The 14,927-nt window shown below is 64.2% G+C and overlaps 2 protein-coding genes and 2 non-coding genes across 5 annotated transcripts; 1 reads left to right on the top strand and 3 right to left on the bottom strand.

Annotated features, from left to right (window-relative positions):
* Positions 1 to 1,575: 1,575 nt before the first annotated feature.
* Positions 1,576 to 10,003, top strand: IDH3B (isocitrate dehydrogenase (NAD(+)) 3 non-catalytic subunit beta). 2 transcript variants are annotated; one of them, XM_054065725.1, is made up of 12 exons: positions 1,576 to 1,681; positions 3,582 to 3,665; positions 4,294 to 4,392; positions 4,589 to 4,709; positions 5,021 to 5,081; positions 5,824 to 5,956; positions 6,712 to 6,845; positions 7,167 to 7,269; positions 7,905 to 8,051; positions 8,165 to 8,259; positions 8,339 to 8,399; positions 9,836 to 10,003. In XM_054065725.1, the coding sequence occupies exons 1-12, from the start codon at positions 1,646 to 1,648 to the stop codon at positions 9,911 to 9,913; spliced, it is 1,152 nt and encodes a 383-aa protein (XP_053921700.1). In that variant the 5' UTR covers positions 1,576 to 1,645; the 3' UTR covers positions 9,914 to 10,003. The 2 variants fall into 2 exon arrangements, with proteins under 2 accessions (XP_053921700.1, XP_053921699.1); XM_054065724.1 differs by lacking the exon at positions 9,836 to 10,003 and adding an exon at positions 8,729 to 9,814 and having other exon boundaries at positions 1,577 to 1,681.
* Positions 10,004 to 10,149: 146 nt separating this feature from the next.
* On the bottom strand, positions 10,150 to 14,251 carry NOP56 (NOP56 ribonucleoprotein). Its single transcript, XM_054065721.1, has 12 exons — positions 14,150 to 14,251; positions 13,908 to 13,997; positions 13,425 to 13,539; positions 12,840 to 13,001; positions 12,552 to 12,750; positions 12,155 to 12,342; positions 11,913 to 12,064; positions 11,633 to 11,733; positions 11,352 to 11,500; positions 11,045 to 11,166; positions 10,764 to 10,886; positions 10,150 to 10,616 (listed from the first exon to the last, which is right to left on the bottom strand). The coding sequence occupies exons 1-12, from the start codon at positions 14,150 to 14,152 to the stop codon at positions 10,380 to 10,382; spliced, it is 1,641 nt and encodes a 546-aa protein (XP_053921696.1). The 5' UTR covers positions 14,153 to 14,251; the 3' UTR covers positions 10,150 to 10,379.
* LOC128852200 (small nucleolar RNA SNORD57) lies at positions 10,947 to 11,015 on the bottom strand. The gene has a single exon (XR_008449908.1). It is a non-coding gene; the product is annotated as a small nucleolar RNA SNORD57 (small nucleolar RNA).
* LOC128852201 (small nucleolar RNA SNORD56) lies at positions 11,239 to 11,309 on the bottom strand. Its single transcript, XR_008449909.1, has one exon. It is a non-coding gene; the product is annotated as a small nucleolar RNA SNORD56 (small nucleolar RNA).
* Positions 14,252 to 14,927: the final 676 nt, after the last annotated feature.

The following is a 14,927-nucleotide window of genomic DNA, read 5'->3' as shown; positions in this document are numbered from 1 at the left end:
TCCCAGCACGTGGCACCATCCTGGCTCAGGGCATTGTCCTGGCACAGGGAATCATCCCGGCACAGGGCATCCTCCTGGCACAGGGATCCATCCTGGCACAGGGAATCATCCCGGCACAGGATGCTGTCATGGCACAGGACACCATCCTGGCAGAGGACACTGTCCTGGCACAGGGAATCATCCCGGCACGGGGCACTGTCATGGCACAAAGCACCATCTCAGCACAGGGCGTCATCCTGGCACAGGGAATCATCCCAGCACGTGGCATCGTCCCGGCTGAGGGCATCGTCCCGGCACAGGGAATCATCCCAGCACGTGGCACCGTCCCGGCTCAGGGCATTGTCCTGGCACAAAGCATCCTCCCAGCACATGGCACCATTCTGGCTCAGGGCGGTCCTGGCACAGGGTACCATCCCGGCACAGGACATCCTCCCGGCACAGGGATCCATCCTGGCTCGGGGCAGTGCCCCAGCACCTCATCCCGGCATAGACCGTCCTGGCAGAGGACACCGTCCCGGCACGGGGTGCCATCCTGGCACAGAACGTCACCCTGACACAGGACATTGACCCGAAGGACAGGATGTCATCCGGAGGGACCCGGACAGGTGGAGAAGTGGGGCTGTGAGAATCCCAGGAGGTTCAACCAGGCCAAGGGTGAGGTCCTACACCGGAGTCGGGACAATCCCCATTTTCAGTACACGATGGGGGATGATGTGATGGGGATCAGCCCTGAGGAGAAGGACTTGGGGTGCTGGGGGAGGAGAAGCTCCACAGGAGCCCCAACGTGCGCTCAGAGCCCAGAAACCACCCGTGTCCTGGGCTGCACCCGGAGCAGCGTGGCCAGCAGGGAGGGACGGGATTCTGCCCCTCTGCTCCGCTCGGGGAGACCCACCTGGAGCCCTGGGTCCAGCTCTGGAGTCCTCAGCACAGGGAGGACACGGAGCTGGTGGAACAGGTCCAGAGGAGGCCACAAGGATGATGGGAGGGATGGAGAACCTTCGCTCCGAGGCCAGGCTGGGAGAGGTGGGGTTGTTGATTCTGGAGAAGAGAAGGCTCCGAGGAGGCCTTATAGTGACCTCTGAGGCCTTATAGTGACCTTCTGAAGGGGCTCCAGGAGAGCTGAGGAGGGGCTGTTCATAAAGGCTGTGGGGATGGGACGAGGGGGAACGGGGATAAACTGGAGAGGGGCAGAGTCAGACTGGACATGAGGAGGAATTTCTTCACCATGAGGGTGGGGAGGCCCTGGCCCAGGGTGCCCAGAGCAGTGGTGGCTGCTCCATCCCTGGAGGGGTTCCAGGCCAGGTTGGATGGTTCTTGGAGCCCCTGATCCAGTGGGAGGTGTCCCTGCTCATGGCAGGGGTGGAATGGGATGAGCTTTAAGGTCCCTTCAACCCAAACCATTCTATCATTCTATTTTTGGTGTCACTGGGGGGGGTCCGTGTCCCTCCCTGCCGACAGGGGGCGCTGCGGGTGCCTGTGGCCCTCCCTGCCGACAGGGGGCGCTGCGGGTGCCTGTGGCCCTCCCTGCCGACAGGGGGCGCTGCGGGTGCCTGTGGCCCTCCCTGCCGACAGGGGGCGCGGATCCCGCCCGGCTGTGGGGCTCTATGGGCTCTGCGCGCGCCGCAGGGCTCTATGGGCGGCCAAGATGGCGGCGCTGGGAGCCGGGAGGGCGGTGGCTGCGGTGAGGGGCGGAGGAGGGGTTAACGGGGACGAGGGGGGCGATGTAGGTCAGGGGCGGCCTGGCTAGTTGGGGGAGGAGATTTGGACGGGAAAGGGGCGATGGGGATGGAGGGGGGGGCCTTAATGGGGAGGGGGTGCGATGTGGGGAGGGGGCGGCCTGGTTAGTGGGGGGAGATATGGATGGGGGGAGGGCGGTGGGGATGGAGGGGGCGATGTGGGGAGGGGGCGGCCTGGTTAGTGGGGGGGGGGGAGATATGGATGGGGAGAGGGTGGTGGGGATGGAGGGGGCGATGTGGGGAGGGGGCGGCCTGGTTAGTGGGGGGAGATATGGATGGGGAGAGGGCGGTGGGGATGGAGGGGGCAGCCTGGTTAGTGGGGGGGGGAGGGGGGTGGGGATGGAGGGGGCGATGTGGGGAGGGGGCGGCCTGGTTAGTGGGGGGGAGGTCTGGATTGGGGGGGGGTGTCCGGGCTAGGGGGGAGATCTGAATGGGGAGGGGGCGGTGGGGATGGATTGGGGGTGTTGGGACCAGGGACGGGAATCCAGGATGGGGGGCGATGGGGGTGAGGAGGGGTCAGTTGTGAATAGGGAGCGATATGGACTGGAGGGGGGGAATCTGGGGGGTGGGGTGAGGCGGATGGGGAGGGATTGGTTGGGGATGGGGGGGGCGGTGGAAATCAACAGGGAAGGATTTATTTGAGGAGGGGTCGGTTGGGATTTGGGGGGTTATGAGGACTAGGGGGGTGTCAGGGCTAGGGGAGTTGATCTGGATTGAGGAGAGGGATCTGGGATAGCATGGCAGGTGGATGAAAAGGGGTCATTTGGGAATGGGGGGATTTGGATGGTTGGGGATGTGGAGGGGTTCAGGGATAGGGAGGTCATTCTGGATTGTGGGGAGGGGAATCTGGGATGGGGGTGATGTGGATGAGAAGAGGTCATTTGGGGATGGGGGGTGGTGAAGACTGGGGGGGATTTGGATTGGGAGGAGTCATTTGGGGATGGAGGCACATAGAGATTGGGGGATTTGGATGAGGAGGGGTTGGTTGGGAATGGGGGCAGATAGTGAGTTGGGGGCATTTGGATGGGGGGAGTCACTTGGGGATGGGGGCACATAGAGATTGGGGCGGGATTTGAATGGGGGGGAGTCATTTGGGGATGAGGAGCAGATAGAGATTTGAGGGGGATGGGGGTGGAGGGGGGTCTGGGATAGGGCAGTCCATCTGGATTGGGGGGGGAATCTGGGAGGGGGAGGATGTGGATGAGGAGGGGTCATTTGGGGATGGAGGGCTGATGGAGACTGGGGGGGATTTAGATGGGGATTGGATTGGTTGGGAATTGGAGGGGGTGATGTGGATCTGGGGGGTGGAGTCAGGCCTTGGGGGGGTCGATCTGGGTTGAGGGTGGGGGGAAATCCAGGATGGGGGGTGATGCGGGTGGGGAGGGGTCAGTTGAGGATGGGGCGTGATGGGGATTATGCGGGATTGAGGATGGGAAGGATTCATTTGGGGGTGGGAGAGGGGAAAAGTCAGGATCGGGGGGTCGGTTGGGGATCCCCCAATCCCCAATTGAGTCAGTCTGGGCTGTAGCCATCGGAATTGGGTGGTGCTGCAGGATAGAGGGGTGCAATCTGGATCAAGGGGGTCAGAGGGGGCTGGTGATTTAGATCGAGGGGGGTTGTCTGGAATGGGGGGGGGGGGAGACCTAGCTGGGGGGGGTCAGTTGAGGCTGAGATAGGGGCCAGTCAGGGCTGGGGGTGGGTTGTGTGTCACCCTGCCAGGAGGCGTAAGGCCTCAGCTGGGGTTTTTTTGGGCTGGGAGAAGTGTGCAGGGGTGGGGGGCTCAGGGGGTGGGGGGCACGTTGGGCCGGGCTCGCTGTGTCTCACACCCCACTGTCTCTCTTCCAGGGTCTCCTACGTGCCCAGAGCCTTGGAGCATGGAGAGGCCTGCGTGTCCCCACTGCCACCCTCCAGCAGAACCCACAGGCCAAGGTGAGAGTGACATTCCCAGAACCCCCCCGGGGTACACCCTGAGCAGGGGCAGTGGTCCTGGAGTCCCCCAGATCCACCCTGAGCATGAGCAGTGGTACCAGAGCCCCCCCAGATCCACCCAGAGTGTGAGCAGTGGTCCTGAAGCCCCCCAGATCCACCCAGAGCGTGAGCAGTGGTCCTGGAGCCCCCCAGATCCACCCTGAGTATGGGCAGTGGTACCAGAGCCTCCCAGAGTAGCTCCCAGTAAGGAAGGGGCTCCAGGGACGCTGGGAAGGAACTCAGGATTCAGGAAGTGTGGGGACAGGGTGAGCGGAAACAGATTTGAGCTGCAAGAGGGAAGATTGAGGTGAGATCTTGGAAAGAATTGTTCTCCTGTGAAGGTGGGGAGGCCCTGGCCCAGGCTGCCCAGAGCAGTGGTGGCTGTCCCATCCCTGGAGGGGTTCCAGGCCAGGTTGGATGGGGCTTGGAGCCCCTGATCCAGTGAGAGGTGTCCCTGCCTATGGATTGCAACTGGATGGGCTTTGAGGTCCCTTCCAGCCCAAACCATTCCGTGATTCCGTGGGTCGGAGCACCCCGAGGCTGGGCTCTGGCACTGCAGGCCGTTCTGACTCCTCTGCTCTCCGTGCAGTCCCAGAGCGCGAAGCCCGAGGGCACGTTCCAGGTCACCATGCTGCCCGGAGACGGTGTGGGCCCGGAGCTGATGCACGCCGTCAAGGAGGTGTTCAAGGTACGGCTCTGGCTCCGGTGGGTGGACAGGGAACATCCTGGTTCTGCTGGAACCGGGGTGACCCAGAGGTCCAAGTTTCCCACGGAGCAGGCAGCCTGGCTGGATTAAGGCTTCACCTCCCAGCTCCCCGATTCCCTCTGGGACCGTAGCTTCCCTGTGTGGCTCCGATCCGAGGGCAGCTCTCCCTCTCGCGCAGGCGGCCAGCGTGCCTGTGGTCTTTGACGAGCATCACCTCAGCGAGGTGCAGAACATGGCGTCAGAGGAGAAACTGGATCAGGTGGTGGATTCCATGAAGGAAAGCAAAGTGGCTCTCATAGGTAAGGAACTGCGGAGGGACTGCATTCACCTCTGACCGTGCTGTCAGGGACAGGAATTTCTGAGATGAGATCTTGGAGGAGGGAACATGCTGAGCAGCACATTCCTGATGTATTCAGTGCACTTGGGAAAGGGGAGGCTGTTCCCAGCTCCCGCTTTGGAAACAAGATCTCCTGGCACGTCCCAGAGAGGGGAAGAGGCCTCGCTGGGTCCTGCACAGTGACCGATCAGGCTCTGCGCTGGGCTTCAACTGAACCCCCCCCAGCCAGTGCGCTCCATGCTCTGTTCTTACTGCCACTTTGTTGTCCCACAGGGAAAATCCACACCCCCATGGAGTACAAGGGAGAGCTGGCGTCCTACGACATGCGGCTCCGGTAAGCCCAGTGCCCGGACTGAGCATTGGTCACTAGGAAATCACAGAATTATGGAATGGGTTGGGTTGGAAGGGACCTTAAAGCCCATCCAGTCCCACCCCCTGCCACGGGCAGGGACACCTCCCACTGGATCAGAGGCTCCAAGAACCATCCAACCTGGTTTTCAACAACTCCAGGGATGGGACAGCCACCGCTGCTCTGGGCAACCTGTTCCAGGGCCTCCCCACCCTCACAGGAGAACATTTCTCCCCAAGATCTCATCTCAGTCTCCCCTCTTGCAGCTCAAAACCATTCCCCTCATCCTGTCTGTGCCCTCCCTGATCCAGAGCCCCTCCCCACCATTCCTGGAGCCCTTTTCTGTACGGGAAGAACCGCATTGCGTTTGGTTGTGGTTCTGCTGCAGAACCAAGGGCAGTGAGCCCCAGAGCCTATGGGAAGATAGTGTGGCATCAGAAAGCAGACGATCCCGAAGGACTGCGGCCAGGAGCTGCCTCCTTCGAGCGGGATTTGGCTGCCTGTGTCCCTGGGGGCCCTGGGGAGTGGACAGTGGTGGCCTCCTTTGGAAACAGTGCCGTGCTGAGGTGTGATCCATGAGGGAAAGGCAGAAAGGTGGATTGATGCAGAGCCATGGGAAGGCGTTTGGGAGGCGGGAGCCACCGGCACCATCACCAGCACTTGCAGGGCACAGTCTTGGCCCAGGAATATCTTACGTTGTGATGCCGACTCTGCTGCTTCTTTCCAGGCGCAAACTGGACTTGTTTGCCAACGTTGTCCACGTGAAGAGCTTGCCGGGCTACAAAACGCGGCACAACAACCTGGACCTCGTCATCATCCGCGAGCAGACGGAGGGCGAGTACAGCTCATTGGAGCATGAGGTGCAGGAGCCTCGCGCTGCCCTGGGGACGGGGCTTGGCATGGGGGGGCTGTCCGTGCTGGGAATCCCTTCCAGCTTTCTGTACGGAAGCTGAGGAGCTGACTGGAGCAGCAGCAGGGGAGCGGGAGAGGATTTAATGATAGGGATACACCCAGACCCAGTGGGGTTGGCCATGGGATGCCAGGAAAAAGGGAGATGGGTATTATGGAACCTTCTGATGGGAATGATCCAGTGTTGAGCAAAGCCACCACCTCCCTGTCCCAGAGTGCAGGGCTGTCAGCACAGTGCGGGTGGCAGGGGCAGGCGCTGGGTCCAGGGCGATGCCGAGGCGGCTCCCGTGGGCGCTGGGATGCAGGGTGATACCGGGACTGCTCACGGACACTGGGCTCAAGGGTGATGCCGAGGTGGCTCCCGTGGGCACTGGGATGCAGGGTGATACTGGGGCTGCTCACGGACACTGGGCTCCGGGGTAATGCCGGGGCTGCTCCCATGGGTGCTGGGATGTGGGGTGATACCGGGACTGCTCACGGACACTGGGCTCCAAGGTGACGCCGAGGCGACTCCCATGGGTGCTGGGATGTGGGGTGATACCGGGGCTGCTCACGGACACTGGGCTCTGGGCCCATGCTGGAGCCACATGGGCACTGGGTGATGCCGGGGCTGGTCCTGTGGGCGTTGGGCTCTAGGGCAATGCCAGAGCAGCTCCTGTGGGCACTGGGTGATGCCGGGGCTGCTCACACTCCCACTCTGCTCCAGAGTGCGAAGGGTGTGATCGAGTGCCTGAAGATCATCACGCGGGCCAAGTCCCAGCGGATCGCCAAATTCGCCTTCGACTTTGCCACCAAGAAGGGGCGCTCCAAAGTGACGGCCGTGCACAAGGCCAACATCATGTGAGTGTGGGAGCGGATCAGGATCGCAGCAGTGCCGCTCTGGCTCCAGAGGGGCTGGGCTTTCCCTGGGAATGGTGGTTTTTTTTGTCTCTGTGTGGTCTGGTCTCCAGGCCAGGCCCCACAGCTGCAGCCTAGAGGCAGGGAAAAGCTCTGGCACCGGGGGCTGATCTCTCCCTGCTCCCCACGGGTGGGTGTGCAGGGCTGTGGGATGCTCCAGGTTTGCCCGCCTCACCGTGCCCTGCCAGTCGCTGTGGGATTCCCCACTGTGGGACAGATCCCTCTGCCATCCCGCTAAGCCTTTCTCTGTGTCTTGTCCTGCAGGAAGCTGGGCGACGGGCTCTTCCTACAGTGCTGCGAGGAAGTAGCGGAGCTGTACCCCAAGATCAAGTTTGAAACCATGATCATCGACAACTGCTGCATGCAGGTGAGGATCCCGTCCCCGGAGCCGTCCTGCCCTGCCTGCTGAGCCGGGCCACGGAGCTCGGAGCCCTGAAACGCTGCTGCTGCTGGCAGCTTGGCAGCTCCAGGTGGACACCCTGGCCCGGGGAGTTGCTGCTTGCACAAACCAGGAGCCTTCTCCTTGTTCTGCTCAGCTGAGTGCAGGAGCTGCAGGGATTGGAGGTGGCAGGGATGCTGGGAATCACAAAATCATGGAATTATCCATGTTGGAAAAGACTTTTAATTTTAAGAACATCGAGTCCAGTCATAAACCTCACAGTGCTCCGTCTGTGTCCCTACGAGCCACATCCATGCAGTGTTTGAACCCCTCCAGGGGATGGGAACGGCCCTTTCCGGGAAGGAATTTTTCCTAATATCCAATCTAAACCTCCCTGTCACAGCTGTGTCTCATCTGAGCTTGAAAAGCTCTGCCTGGTGAGACAAATCTGTGGCTCCTGAGCCATTCCCAGCGCTCCGTGTGCTCCCAACTGTGCCCCGAGCACAGGGCTGGGATGGTTTCGGGCACAGTGGGATCTGCTGCTCCGCGGATCCTGCTCCCTGCTCCGCGGTGCTGCCTGCAGCCTGTGCGGGGCCTCAGCTCCTCCCATTCCCTCCGCGCAGCTGGTGCAGAATCCCTACCAGTTTGACGTCCTGGTGATGCCGAACCTCTACGGGAACATCATCGACAACCTGGCGGCCGGACTGGTGGGTGGTGCCGGCGTCGTTCCTGGCGAGAGCTACAGCGCCGAGTACGCCGTCTTCGAGATGGTGAGGAGACAGATCCCGGCGCTGCTGTGCGGTGCCGGTTATCCGGGGTGGGGGAAAGCTGCTGGGGATGGGGGTATGGAAGGTGATCCATCGCACGGCTCCTCCTCCCACAGGGCGCCCGGCACCCCTTCGCCCAGGCAGTGGGCAGGAACATCGCCAATCCCACCGCCATGCTGCTCTCCGCCGCCAACATGCTCCGGCACCTCAAGTAGGTGCCGTGCCAGGGGGTGGGTGGGCAGCTGGGGCTGCCGCAGGGGCTGATCCGGGGCTCGCTTTCCTCTCAACAGCCTGGAATTCCACTCCAATTTGATCTCAGATGCGGTGAAGAAGGTGATCAAAGTCGGAAAAGTGAGTGTTGGGCACGTGTTGGTGGGTGTCTGTGGTAGTCAGCTGCTCTGCCTTCTCCCTGATGGATAAGCACAAGTCTCCAGCCTCCTCGCCCGTGTCCAGCTCAGAACCCTGCGTGCGTGCGGCTGTAGGCACAGCCGCAGTCGGCCCCGCCGCGCCTCCCTGCTGCCGTAGTGCTGCTTGCTGGCTCGGGAATGCCGGACGCCTCCTCTGGGAGCGCGGCCTGGTCCTGGCAGGGTGCGTAGAGGGAGCTGCCCTCGTCTCCCTTCTCCCATTTCACCACCACATCTCTCCCTTGTTTCTCCCCCTTCCCTGTGTTGGATTTTCAGGTCCGGACGCGGGACTTGGGCGGTTACTCCACCACTTCTGACTTCGTCAAATCCGTGATTGACCACCTGCACCCCCACTATGGGGCCTAGGAACCCCAGCAGCCGGGGCCTCCGCTGCAGCCGCTTCCCGCAGCTCCACCTGCCCCCTTCCCGTTCCAGCTGAATTCCCTGGTGCCCCAAAAGAGGAGGAGGGGATCCTCCCCTCCTGCCCAGCCCAGAGTCAGGCTGCCACCCCCAGTCACGCCAGGGGGATCGTAGGAGGGACCCAGGGCTCCCTTCGGAGCACGGCTGCCCCCAGATCACGCAGGCAGGACTGGGAGCGCCCCATGCTCCGCAGGCGCCTTCCAGGGATCACGCGGAATCCTGCAAACAGCTTCCAGGGACCACGTGGGATCCCGCAGGCAGCTTCCAGGGACCATGTGGGATCCCACTCCAGCCCATGAAGGCTTTAGCAATAAACGGGACCATGGGGCTGCGGCTCCGCACCCTCGAGGGTCCCTTCCGGCACAACCCGTGTGTAGGGTGCAGTGGGTGCTGTGCTCCGTGCCCTGCGGATGCGTTTGGGGGAGCCAGGGCGGCTCCGAGCTGAGCCATGCGCTTGGCACGATCCTGTGTGGGGCAGGCAGGGGCTGCCCAGCCGGGGGCTCCTCAGCAGCAGCCCCCCCAGATCCGGTCTCCCAGCTGGATCCCGGGGAGCTGGGGCCTGGCAGCATTTGGCAGGTGCTGAGCGCGTTTGGGCTGTGTGTTCAGCACTGCATTTCAGCATTCCCAAACAACGGGTCCAGTTCCCCCATCCCTTCTCCGTGCTGCTCCCCACTCGGCTGTGCCCAAGGCCAAACTCAGCGCCAGCCCCTCACTGTCCCCTCGGGCTGGGACAGGTAGATGAGCACCAGGAAGGAAACCGCTGCCATGGATCGTCTGCTGCTTCATCCCTATTCCTACTGAAATCTGGGCTGAGTACCCCAGAACCCGAGCGCACAGGATGGTGGTCCCCATCCAGGCTGTCTCATGTCACAGGGACACTCAGGGGTGCTCCCAGCGGGAGCTGCCGGCACCTCAGGGCCCCCAGGCCTCCCGGTGCCCCCCTAATGCTCCCTCTCCTTGCAGGTGCGCACAGCGGACATGGGGGGCTACGCCACGTCCCTGGATTTCACCCAAGCCGTGATAGCCGCCCTGGAAGCGTAGGGCCCCCCGCCTCCTCCGCTCGCTCCCACCGGTAACTTATTGCTTCTGCTAATAAAGGCTCTGCAGCATAGCAGTTGCTGCCGGAGTGATGCCAGCGCTTCCGCCGTGCCAGAGAAAGGCTCTGGTGGCAGTGGGAAAGGGCAGCCACAAACAGGGAGACCCCCCCACACGGGATCCACAGCCACCTCTTTATTGAGGTGCAGCCACACCGGGCAGTTTCCCGCCCCACTGCCTGTACCGGCTGCAGCGCAGCCCCACGGCAGCCGCCCCATGGCAGCACAAGGCCAAAGGCTGCCGGCATCTCACCCTCTCCCAGGGCTCCACCTGGATCCAAGGTGCCAAACACTGTCCACGCAGCCACCGTGCCAGCAACACGGCTGCTGCCAGCGCCCAGGGGGCCACGGCCATGCCATGCTGACCTCCCGCCAGTCCCAGAGTCCACGCCGCCGGAGCACGGCTCGCTCCCCTAGTCCTCTTCCTCTGAGTCCCGTGCCTTCTTCTTCTTCTTCCTTTTCTTCTTCTTCTCCTCCTCCTCTTCCTCCTGATCTGCCTCCACTGCCAGTTTCCTTTTCCTCTTGGGCACAGCCTCCTCCTCCTCCAGCCCGTTCTCCTCTGGCTCCGAGGGAACCTCCGGCTCCGATTCTGCCTCCAGCTCCTGCTGTTTCTTCTTTTTCTTCTTCTTCTTGGGCTCCACGTTGTTCTCCTGTTGGGAACCCCAGGGTCAGCAGGAGCCCAGGCCCCCTCCTGCCAACCCCACCAGGCTGTGGGGCAACCCCTGAGGAAGAACCAGGCCCGGCTGCTCCCCACGGAGCGGGATGGAGGGCTCCCACCCCATTCATAGCCCCCTCACCTCGGCGTTCTCCGCCTCCTCTGCGGCCGCAGCCAAGGCCTCCAGCCTCCGCTTCTCCCTCTTTTTCTTCTTCTTCTCCTTCTTCTCCTGCTTTCTCTTCACCTCTGCCACCACCTCGCTGGCCTGCCGGAGGGAAGCGGCTCGTGGGTTGTTCCCAGCCCTGGGTCCCTCCCGGCCACGCTCGGATCAGCCTCATTAAATCAGTCTTTGCCCCCCAGGATGGGTCGGGATGGAGTTGTGACATCACCTCCGAGCGCGGCCCCGCCGCTGCCGCACCTCACCTCCGCCATCGCCTCCTTCATCACCTCCAGGTTCTTGCGGGGCGGCTCCCCGGTCTCGTAGAAGGCCAAGCGCTCCTCCACCTGCTCCCGCAGCTTATCCCCGAAAACGCTGGTGGGGATCTCTGCAGGAGAAGAAAGACGGGGCTCAGCACCGCACCAGGCGGGGCTCAGCACCGCACCCGGCCCTACCCGCTCCGCTCAGCCCAACGCTGTCACCACGCGCACAGGGCAGTGCTGTTGACGAAAAATCTTGCCATCACGGCAGAGGCGGTGCTGGAGCCCCGTCCCGTCCCCGCTCCGCACGCACCTGAGAAGCAGTCGATGCGGGAGGCGATGGTGCACTTGTTGGCCAGATAGCGGGAGATGCGCCCTTTGTTCTTGGCGGCCGCTCGCCCGATGAAGGTGGAGTGGAAGATCAGCCCGTACTTGGGGGTGTTCCCACGTGTCTTCAGCGCTCTGGAAGTGGCCGGCGCAGCCATGAGTGGCACCGGAGCAGCCGGGGGTGGCACTGCCCCCACCCCCTCCCTCCACCCCCAAGCTGTGTGCACCAGGAGCCGGGCTCAGCCGACACCAGCACCGTGGCCATACCTGAACAGGGCCTTCTCGGCTCCCAGGATCTGCACCGTTGAGGCCGGGTACTTGGCCAGGTTGGTGAGGCTGCCGGCGTGGGAGATGAGCCGGGCGCCCACCTGGGGAGGAGGAGGAGGGTGAGGATTGTGGCTGCTCGCACCCTGCAGGCCCGTTGGCAGCCCCCGGGCCGGATCAGCAGCGAGAGGCGTCAGCAGGACGGCTCAGAGGATTGACAGATTCGCTCTGACATCATTTCCGCGGCCGGGGGCAGCCGGATCGCAGACAGAGCTGCACTCACCACCTCCCCGATGAGCGCCGAGAGGCTGGGAGCCACCTGGCTCATCTTGGAGCGCAGGTATTCCTGCAGGCCCTTGCGGTACTCGGAGAGGGAGATGACGCGACTGGAGAAGCTCTCGATGTTGATGAGGTCGAGGGGAGAGATGTCCATGCCTGGGACGCAGACATCAGGGGTGAGCGGCACCGACAGTGCGTTCACAGCCTCCCCTGCCCCACCGGATCCACCGCAGCGGCCCCACTCACCCATGGAGGAGCGAGAGGCCTCCAGGATGGCCTGGGCCTTGGCGGCGTCCATGACGATCTCCTCCAGCCCTTCCAGGCTCTCCTCGCTCAGCTCCTTGCGGTTCCCGATGAACTTGGCCAGGCGGCAGTAGGTGTAGTTCTCGGAGACGATCTTGATGAGCTCGGGGAAGTGGTAGCCGTACCATTCCCTGCAGGACAGCGTCAGCGCCGTGCCACCGCCCGGCCCCGCGCGTGTCCCGCCTGTCCCCCAGCTGCGCTCCGGCCAGGACACGGCGCCCAGGCCGGCTGCGCTCCGGGTGCTGCTCTCCCTCCCCGTTCTGTACAGGCAGCCGGAGCGGCGGCAGCCTGCGGTAAGCATGGGGAGCCGGGCACAGTCCCTCCCACCGCCGGAGCTCACCGGACGCGCATGGAGAAAGTGTTAATGTCCTTGTCCAGCTGGTCCAGCAGGCTGATGGACTGAATGATCATGTTGTCCACCCGGTTGACGTTGAACTTCACTTTGGCCCGCGAGTAGCTGTGGCCCAGCCCCAGCTGCGCCTTGGACGCCGACTGCGCCGTCAGCCCCTTCACCAGCGCGTGGAAGTGCAGCCGGATCCCTGCACGGGGACCGAGCCGTCACCAGGCCTGACCCCAGCCCCTCGGCTGCGGCCCAGCGGGAGCAGGGATCGGCTGCAGCCGGACTCACCGCGCAGGATCTCGGCCACCACACCGCCGGTCTGGCACTGGTAGCCCAACTCCTCCAGGATGGCGGCTCCGATCTTGGCGTCGGCGACTCCCAGCAGCACCTTCTTCTTCTTGGGCGGCAGCGACGTCTCCAGCAGCAGCCGCAGGTCCTCGTGCAGGATCCCTGCGGGGGCACCGGCTCAGCGGGGCCAAGGGGGGCATCCCCCGGGAACAACGGGGGGTAATGGGAACCAGCGGGGACAAAGAGGGGTAACGGGAGCCGGTGGGGACAAAGGGGGGTAACGGGAGCCGGTGGGGACAAAGGGGGGTAACGGGAGCCGGTGGGGACAAAGGGGGGTAACGGGAGCCGGTGGGGACAAAGGGGGGTAACGGGAGCCGGTGGGGACAAAGGTGGTAACAGGATCTGGTGGGGACAAAGGAGGTAACGGGATCCGGTGGGGACAATGAAATAACGGGATCCGGTGGGGACAATGAAATAACGGGATCCGGTGGGGACAATGAAATAACGGGATCCGGTGGGGACAAAGGAAATAACGGGAGCCGGTGGGGACAAAGGGGGATAACGGGATCCGGTGGGGCCGCTCACCCTCCGAGACAGCGTTCATGTTCTCCAGCGCGCTCTGCGCCGACTTGAAAGGCGCGAAGGCCACGAGCTTCACCACGTTGTGGAACTTACCGATGGTCAGGACGCTCTCCTCCACCTGCGGGAACGGGACCGTGGGAACAGGGAGAACCCGTCAGGGGACCCGGTAACTGCATCACCCGCCTAACGGGCCGGGAGGGGCGGGGCCGCCCCCAGGGAACCGGGGAGACCCCCCCCCTTTCCAGCACCGAGGTAGCTCCCCCGGCAAGGCGGGACTCCTGCCCGCTGCGGGACCGGATCCCCCTCCTCGGTGCCCCTTCCGGTATCAAACGGCGCTCCCGGTGCCCCTCTCCGGTCCCCTCAGTACCGGATCCCCCTCCCAGCGCCCACCCCCCCGGCTACGCATCGCCCCCACGGTGCCCCCCCCCCGCGCCGCTATCGGATTCCCATCCCGGTGCCCCCTCCCCGGTACGGCCCCGGCGGTACCTGCGGCAGCAGCAGCCCGATCTCCTCCACCTCGCGCACGGCGAACAGCGCGTACCCGGCCGCGTGCTCGAACAGGACGTGGAGCAGCACCTGCGGCGGCACCGGTCACCGCGTGCCCCGCTCCCGCCCCAACCCCCGCCCGCCGCGGCGCCCCCGGCCCCCGCCCGCCCCGCGCCGCCGGCCGCGGACCCCGGCCCGGCCCGATGCGGGCGGATGCGGCGGTGCGGCCCGCGGGCACCCACCATGGCTGCCTCCGCCGCGCAGGAAGTGGCAGCGCCGCGCCGGAAGTGCGGCCCGCCCGGAACTGCCCGCGCCGGAAGTGCTGCCGTCCCGCCAGCAGCCAATGGGCACCGCCCCTCCGCGCGCTCACCAATCAGCGCGGGCTGTGCTCCGTAGACCACGCCCCCTCCCACCGCCCAGTGGCAGCCTGTGCCCCCCCCCCCCCCCCCCCCCCCCCAGCTGCGGCCTCCCCGGGTCCGGGACTCCCCGTATTCCGGTGCGGTTCCCGGTGCCCCCCCCACTCACTCCTGGTGCGGTTCTCAGTGCTTCCCCCTTCTTTCCCGGTTGCAGATCCGGATGGGGTCTCCCCATTCCCGTTCCCCACTGCAGATCCCAGTGACCCCCCCAGTCCCTTTCCCAGAGCGGTTCCAATTCCCAGTAGCGCCTCCCAGTGCCCCTCCAGTTCCCCGCTGCAGATCCCGGTGTCCCCCCCAGTTTCCCGTTGTGGATCCTGGTTGCAGATCCTGGTGCCCCCCCCCGCCCCTTCCCGTTCCCAGTCCCTTCTATTCCCATTCTGGATCCCAGTCCCCCCCAGTTCCCTGTTGCGGATCCCGGCTGCAGATCCCAGTGCCCCCCGTTCCCGGTGCCCCCCGTTCCCGGTGCTCCCCAATTCCCGGTGCTCCCCCATTCCCATCTCGGGACACACGAGGCGCATTCAGGGCTCTTTATTGGCCACGGAAGCAGCAGCGGGGGGGGTGTCCAGTAACGGTGTCGGTGCGGGTGTCCGGTGTCCGGTGCCGG

The sequence above is a fragment of the Cuculus canorus genome, chromosome 4 (genome assembly GCF_017976375.1).
Source record: "Cuculus canorus isolate bCucCan1 chromosome 4, bCucCan1.pri, whole genome shotgun sequence".
NCBI lineage: Eukaryota > Metazoa > Chordata > Aves > Cuculiformes > Cuculidae > Cuculus > Cuculus canorus.
Note: the sequence above shows the minus strand (reverse complement) of the source record. Positions and strands in the feature narration are given on the sequence as shown.

Bases quoted from the DNA above. Each gene is read 5' to 3' on its own strand.
- NOP56 (XM_054065721.1), bottom strand. The intron at 13,540-13,907 runs GTACCGCCGGGG...CCGTTCCCGCAG, and splicing joins TCGGGCTGCTGCTGCCGCAG to GTGGAGGAGAGCGTCCTGAC. The intron at 10,887-11,044 runs GTGAGGTGCGGC...TCCCTCCGGCAG, and splicing joins TGAAGGAGGCGATGGCGGAG to GCCAGCGAGGTGGTGGCAGA.
- IDH3B (XM_054065724.1), top strand. From the start codon at position 1,646: ATGGCGGCGCTGGGAGCCGGGAGGGCGGTGGCTGCG. The intron at 5,957-6,711 runs GTGCAGGAGCCT...ACTCTGCTCCAG, and splicing joins ACAGCTCATTGGAGCATGAG to AGTGCGAAGGGTGTGATCGA. The intron at 8,052-8,164 runs GTGAGGAGACAG...CTCCTCCCACAG, and splicing joins AGTACGCCGTCTTCGAGATG to GGCGCCCGGCACCCCTTCGC.